Source organism: Rattus norvegicus, chromosome 3, assembly GCF_036323735.1.
Source record: "Rattus norvegicus strain BN/NHsdMcwi chromosome 3, GRCr8, whole genome shotgun sequence".
Classification (NCBI taxonomy): Eukaryota; Metazoa; Chordata; class Mammalia; order Rodentia; family Muridae; genus Rattus; species Rattus norvegicus.
Window position 1 is genome coordinate 29598491 of NC_086021.1, and position 7322 is coordinate 29605812.

The 7322-nt window shown below is 51.8% G+C and overlaps 1 protein-coding gene across 14 annotated transcripts; it reads right to left on the reverse strand.

Moving 5' to 3' along the window:
- Nucleotides 1-568: 568 nt before the first annotated feature.
- Nucleotides 569-7290, reverse strand: Entr1 (endosome associated trafficking regulator 1). 14 transcript variants are annotated; one of them, NM_001013135.2, is made up of 10 exons: nucleotides 7123-7290; nucleotides 6890-7039; nucleotides 6460-6528; nucleotides 5499-5614; nucleotides 4855-5262; nucleotides 3987-4060; nucleotides 3504-3615; nucleotides 3091-3153; nucleotides 2678-2817; nucleotides 569-1542 (listed from the first exon to the last, which is right to left on the reverse strand). In NM_001013135.2, exons 1-10 carry the CDS (start codon nucleotides 7190-7192, stop codon nucleotides 1446-1448), a joined length of 1299 nt encoding a protein of 432 aa, NP_001013153.2. In that variant the 5' UTR covers nucleotides 7193-7290; the 3' UTR covers nucleotides 569-1445. The 14 variants fall into 14 exon arrangements, 11 of the variants coding, with proteins under 11 accessions (NP_001013153.2, XP_038960726.1, XP_006233743.1 ...); XM_039104798.2 differs by having other exon boundaries at nucleotides 6890-7001; nucleotides 7123-7261; XM_006233681.5 differs by lacking the exon at nucleotides 6460-6528 and having other exon boundaries at nucleotides 7123-7263.
- Nucleotides 7291-7322: the final 32 nt, after the last annotated feature.

Here is a 7322-nt window from a genome sequence, read left to right on the forward strand (position 1 = left end):
TCTGTCTTTGCTCCATGGCATTATGAATAAAGGCATACAACACCATGCTGAGGTGCTTGTAATGTTTTTATCTAGGTACACTTCATCTATAAATGAGTAGTGTACAAACTGCTGTGCAGCTACTCTTCATCCCACTCACTTGCAGGGGTGTAGGCAGGCTGAGGGCGGCTCTTGTTGGCAGCTTTGCAGACCTAGCTTGGTCTTCCTGTGTCCTTCCACCTTGCACTCTGGTTTGCTCTGTCATGTACACCAACAGTGGGAGTGGGGACTTCTAAAAAGCTGTAAACTTCCCTTGTAAGTTAAAGGGCCCAAAAGTTTTAATGCCTTGTCTGAAGATTTGTTACTAGGCGTCCATCCATCCGGCCTCAAAGTATGGAGCTAGGATGTGGCTCATCCAGCATACGGACAATGAATGCAGTGACTCTTGGATATGGCTGACTCCAGGTCAAGAACCTGAAGATCTGATAAACCAGCAATGACAGGAACACCCTCCTGAGGTGCAAACCCTGAGGTTAAAAGAGCAGGGCAGCCCTCATGCACGAATCTAAGTAGGAATGACAAGGCAGTATAAATGATCTTCAAGATTTATTTAGATAAGAAAGCTGTTGATCTCAACAGGAGGGGAAGAGGGAAATTTAAAAAATCTATAGGAAAGTGGTCCCCAAACCCTGACCCCTCAGCACAGCACAGGGTGCTGCTTTTGTCTGCTTGTCCTTCAAAACCAGCCAGCCAGCCCAAAGAACTGGTGCTGACCTGAGGCAGGTAGGTGTGTGCTCTAATTCCAGTCTGAACCGCACTATGCAAAAGATGCACTGACACATTAACACTCATCAAAACCAACAGCCTCAAATGGCTTCCCGAAGCTGGTAGCCCAGAGTAGTGCGTGTGTGACGCTCTGCAATGCAGTCTGTGACTTTGGTACTAGGGTCCTGGTAGGACAGCAGCATCTACCGAGTGGTGCTGCCTCGGTGAGGCTGCTGACAGCAGGAGCCGTCCGTGAAGGCCACAATGTCAACGTCTGTTCGTGAGGCAGAGTGACAGCAAGAGTCCTGTACAGGCTGCTCGCTTCCACACTGGCTCACTTAGTGTTCTGCTTAGTAAAACTGGCCCTGAGCCCGAGCTCATCCTATAGTAAATCTGAGGGACAGTGGAAGCAGCTTTTTACCAAACTGTTGTTTCAGCTTTAGTGCTTTCTAAAAATTGCTGGGTTTTATAAAAATGTCTTCCAGTAAATCAGTGAGTCTATCAAACAGTGGGACTTCCCCAAAGGACTTCATGTAAACTGTTAGGTGCAACCGGTGGAAAGGAGCCCTGTACTGCAGGTGCCCGGTCACGTGCTTAGGCTGTGAGATGGTTTGGTGAGGACTGCTTAGTTAGGAGCACAGTTGGAAGCTGTGTGGTGCCATCGGTGCAGAGGTGCCGGGACCCGGCGGCAGGTCGTGTTCTCAAGAGTCTGCCTCATCCTTAACTTCAGTAATTCTGTCGATAGACTTGAGGATTTCAGCAACAAGGTTCAGTGTCTCTGCTCCAGACACCAGCTGCCTAAAACAGAGAGACACCAGGGCCATTATTCCAGCTGTGCAAAAGCAGCCAGAGACAGACCTAAAGGAGAGAAGCTAGAGGGAAAACTCCTCAGATCAACCATGGTTTGCCACACTGGACTATGTGTGACTGTCCTCAGGCCCATGTGCTGTGTACTGGCCAGCCACCCTCTAGCAAAGCTCAGGGAAGGCAACCAAAGAAGGTGGGCTGGAAGCCAGACAAGTTCATCAGCAACTGATTCTGAGTTTGCTCTTTGCTTAGGCCAAGCTGATGGTGCAGTACTCAGTGATGTGGGCGGCAGTCACTGCAGGCCACACCTCGAGTCATGAGGAGAGCTGGCAGGAGGACTACTGTGCTTTCTCCTCAGAGGGGTTGGATGAATCAGGTACATCTCAACACCTTTACCAGCTGCAGCTCCAGTGAGTGTTTAACTGCCATTATCAACAACTAGAACACAGTTTGCTCACTGTGGAAGTTACAACTAGCACACAGTATGCTCACTGTGGAAGTCACATCATGCCCTTTAGTTAGAGCTGCAGCATCTACAGGTAAAGGAGCTGGATTCAGAGTCCTGGCATCATTCGCCATCTATTAGTGGGAAGGTTCTCTGGAACAGATTAAAAATAAAAACCCTAAAATGGTATGATAGTGCATACCTTCAGTTCCAGGACATGGGAAATAGAAGAGGAAATCTATGAGTCTGAGGCTAGCCTGCTCTACACACAGTGCCAGAGCCACCAGGGCTACACCAGGAGACTTTGTCTCAAACAAAAACAAAAAAAACAAGCCAGGTGAGGTGACGCATGCCTTTAAATTCTAGCACTCCAGTGTAGAGGCAGAAGGACCCGTGTGAGTTCAAGGTCAACCTAATCTACATATATGGTTCTAGGCCAGTCAGTGCTATGAAGTGAGACCACGTGCTTGACTTCCTAGCTGACCTGGCCGGTTAGCACATTTCCCTTCTTGGTCTAGTCAGACTGTAGAGCTGGAACACCCGAGAGCCAGGCCATCCAGGGACTCACTTTTTTTTTTTTTTGGTTCTTTTTTTCGGAGCTGGGGACCGAACCCAGGGCCTTGCGCTTCCTAGGTAAGCGCTCTACCACTGAGCTAAATCCCCAGCCCCCCAGGGACTCACTTTATAGATGCGTGTGCACTGTTCATGACAACATGGAGGTTCTGCAAGGCCACATCGGTGTTCTGCTTCACCACGGTAAGGCTGGCACCCTGGCCTGACCGAAGGGCTTCGTTTTCTCGCTTGAAGTTGGAGAGCTGTGCCTAGAAGGAAGGGTGAGTAGTCAGTGCTACAGTATCACAACGGCACAGACTGCATGGGCATGGGATGAGCCTGGCCTACTCAAAACAAGTGCTTCTTGCCCTGTAGCCCCGGCTGCCCTCGGATGGATGACTACCCTTTTGCCTTGACGCCTGAATACTTCAATTAGAAGCAGACATCGCCACGCTTGGCTCACATTACCTCTTCCTCCCTGAGCTCACATCTATGAGACTTTTACAAAGTACAGTAACAGCGAAATCTTTCTCTTTACTTACCTGGAGCAAATTTACTTCCTGTTTCAGCTTCATGACATGATTTTCTGCTTTTACAGCCCGTTTCTGTGGCCCCCAAAACATAAACACAATGCACATCACCAAGGCTGTGTTGATACAGGAGACTTACCTCAACAGACAGCGTGAGCTATAACTACCTTCCTGATTACTCTGCCCATTGATGTCCACCCCTTGGACCTGGGCTCCCTCTGCTCACCAGCATCAGGGACCACCCACCCTCAGAGAGAACCCTTACAGTATCAGGGTATGCTGGCCTACCACAGTGCACATTCAGCACGGTGAGGGCCGCCTGCTGACTGCAGGGTCCAGTTGTGGACTCTGGCAGCAGTAACAAATGCTCCTTCGAAGCAGCTTCCTGTCCCCTGCCCACCACCCCAGAGCAGAGCCCTCCGTACGGTCATCAGTTCGAGGTTCTGTTCGACTTGCTGGACTACTGACTCCAGGTCATGGAAGTCACTCTCTTCCTTGATCATCTTCGCCTCCAACTTCCGTTCGAGCGTCCTCACCCTCAGTAAGGAAAAATGGAGTTGAGTTCTCCAGGCCCTGCCAAGAGTGCTTCCAACAGCACTGTAGCCTGACTAACGGTGAGACCCACTAGAGCCATGGATGGAGAAGCTGCCTCAGGCAGCCGCAGGGTAGCAATGACCGCCCAGCTTCATGCTCCCTGTGGAAGGCCCAGATACCATTTTCTCAAGTCTGCCAACCAAGACAAAACTCAGCTGATTTGTGTCTTAAAAAGACTAAAACAGAACAAGAAGATGTGTTTGCTGCTTTAGATTTAAGGATGACAAGCAGCTATGCCCCTCAGCCCTTGGAACCGAGTTCCCTGAATGGTAGAGGTGGTTTTTAAGGTGACACCTAACTACAAGTTTACATACATTTCTGTTTGAGTTTCAGAGAAGCTCTGAACCTCACTTAGCTTTCTTCTGAGCTTAGAGTTTTCATCTTTCAGCTGTAGAGAAAAAAAATTCCTCATTAGACACACAGTATGTCTCCCTCATAAGCGGAACATACTTCTGTCCTGGAATATTTTCTTTTGTTGGTCTGGAGGTGGAACCTTAGCATTCGGGGCAGGGCAGGGCTGGCCCCATGAAGACACATCCCGTTTGTCCATGAAGTATCTTTTTGAGGCAGCATCTCCTGCAGCCTTGTTTGCCCTCTAACTTACTCCTATGTAGCTAAGAATGGCCTTGAACTCTTGTTCCCCCTGCCTTCACCTTCCAAGTGCTGGGATGACAGTTGTGCACGTCTATGCCCAGCTCTGGAACATAAACACCCCAGGTCAAATGGAAACACCCCCAAGCCCTTAACAGAGATGACTTGTGGCCACACACTTCAATGTTTCTAGGTGACTATGGTTTCAAAGTCTTCCTTCATGTGGGGCATTCAGCAGGATGACTCTTAGCCAGCACTTCCAATAGACCGTTCATCCATTCTAGCTCATGTCTGCCTGCTATACTAATTGCACAATCAAAACCAACCTAGGGGAGAGCTCTCCATGGAGAAATTCCTTTTTCTCTTACTTTGGAGCATTCAGAATCTAACCTAGGACTCCCCAAGTGCTAGGAAAAACTACCACTGAGCTCTCTATATCTCGAGCCCCTCCTCAGGGCAATTCTACAGCAAGCTATCATACGACCAACTGTCTTGTCCAAGGCATTGAACCCAGGCCACCCAGGAAGTAGATGACTGCAGCTCTTCTCTACATTGCTCAGCTGTGTTGGGTGCCACACTGCCCTTACTTACTGCTTCGTAACTTAACTGCAGCGTCCGCAGGTGTCTGTCCCCTAAGGATTCTTCATGAGCTGCAAAGTCTACATTAGGATTCCCAGCTGGAGACGCTGGGGAGAGCCTGGAGTCAGTGTCACTCAGTGTCCATGGGGGCAAAGACTCAGGACCTGCCAGCTCTGACGCGTTGGAAAAGAAGGAAAGGTAGGTGCCACAGGGCGATGAGTTCTGCGTGGCTCTCGTGGAGTGAGTCTGCTCCACGGCAGACGGCAGGTAGGCTCTGCTCCACCCGTCCTCTTCATCCTCCTCTAGGTTGCTGGCTCTTGTTGGGTCTTCAAAAAATGGCTGCTGATATTCCAGGCCATATCCCATGGGCTGGGAGACAGGGGAGTTGTGGTCTAGTCCCAGTGGGTGCCTCGAGGCCTCCTAAAAACAGTGGAGAGAAACACTGCGGACTGGAAGCCAATGCTTGGCCTTCTCTATGCTCCCACAAAGAGGGCCCATTTCTTCTACCAAAGGGGCCAAGCGGCCGCTCCACCCACAGTCTCTCCACCAGCAGCCATGTCTGTCCTGCTTTGCTCCCCACACTCGAGTCAGTTTCCAAAGCTGTAAGGTACAAGAGACTTTCTTTAAGGCAACCACTGACAGCTTCCCAGATGTACCTTCGGGTAAATTCGACTGGTGGCTGTGTCTTCTTTTGACAGGCTGAGGTTCTTGGTTTTCAAAAACTCTTTGAAGGAGAATGGATTGGCTTCTTCAAGGTCTTCAAGTTTGTCACCTGAAATGACAGAGGCCACAGAGACTGTGAGAGGGCCCAGCATCGTGTGCTACCATCACACTTCAACTGTGACTCAAAGAACACTGCAGAACAGGGAGGTGAGCTGCCCAGCCAGATTGGAGAATAGGCCCACTCTGGCAGGTTTTCACCATGTGGTTGCCCTGAGACAACCCTTGCCTCCTTAGAACAAAAGATGCTGAGCCGAAAATCAAGTCCAGGGGTCCGTCCACAATGAGGTAACTTATCTACCTCTGAGTCACGTGCCCAGGCTGACTTCACTCCATACACTCAGTGTGGACTGAAGGCTACTCCTGTAGGGGATTCAAAGCTCCTGAGGGGGTTGGGGATTTAGCTCAGTGGTTAGAGCGTTTGCCTAGCAAGCGCAAGGCCCTGGGTTCAGTCCCCAGCTCCGAAAAAAAGAAAAGAAAAGAAAAGAAAAAAAAAAAAAAAAAGCAAAGCTCCTGAGATGCCAGATCTGCTCTATGCCATCCCTTCCTCCGACCTTTCCTCCAAGTACCCTAGTTGACCAGCCTCTACCTCCACACCTACCACACTCAGTTGCTTATGTGGGTCTCATAACATCCACATCTTATGTGGGTGCCAGCCTGAGTAAAGTGGGCTTCTGTGTGACTTGTATCCTGCTGCCTCTCCACCTCCCAGGCACCTCTGACATTATAAATTATTTTGCCCTCACACTCAGTCTTCAATCCTTGGGCGTCCATCTCCAGTATTCTTTTGGGCTCCAGGTATACCCCCTTAAACTCTGTCATCCTGAAAGCCCATGGCCAGACCACTGCCTGGCACCGTGTCTGAAGAAGAAAAGAAGAAGCACTGAGCTACTCTACCTCCAAAGCGCGTCTCATGGGCTCCCGACGGGCCTTGTTTAGTACATTTCCCCTTTCCATAGCCAAAATCTGCAAAAAGACATTGTCAGCTCACCGTGATCACAGCAAGCTTTATGACTGCAGCGTTTGTCCAGGGAGGTGAAGACCATAGACGCCTGACTCCCACTGACAGGCTCTGGTCTGGGACTAGAAGGCTGTCTCCTGAGGCTGGACAAAGTAAACTACACACTCCTGCGCGCTCTAGGAGCAGCTGCCGGTGGAATGCAGACCCACTAGGTCCAGCCCCTGGCCTCTCCCAATACGGTGGGCTGAAGTGGTCTCCGAGCTCCACCGGGCACTGACCTTCCTGCCTAGGGGCCGGCGGGCGGGCTGTGGGGAGGGCTCCCCGCGCTGCCCAGCTCCGCACTCTGGCCGACGCCCCGACTCTCACCTGTGTCTCCTACCGAAGCCAGCACCGGGCTGGGCACATAGCACATAAACGTCGGCCGAAAGCCGAAGAACTGGGGGTGCAGGTCCCCGCCATGGGGGCGTTCACAGTCTAGCTGGGGGAGACAAGACCGGCGCTCATAGAACGCAGGAGCTGTAAGTGACAACGAGAGCGGCTTCACCGCGGGCCGCCGCCGCCCGCGCCCCCCGGCCCTGCCCCGGCCGCGCGCCGCTCACCGTCGGGAACTACGAGGCTCCGCGTCCGCGATAGTGGGGGCGCGCCCTGCCGCCGCGCGTAGCCCGACATCGCCGCGCCCTAACCCGGCCGCGGCCCCATGGCCCACAACGCCGTCGCCAGCCCCTGCCTCATCCGGCGCGGCCGGCCGGAAGCCTGCGCCGAACGCCGTGGGGCGGGGTCGGAAGCGGAAGTGACCGCA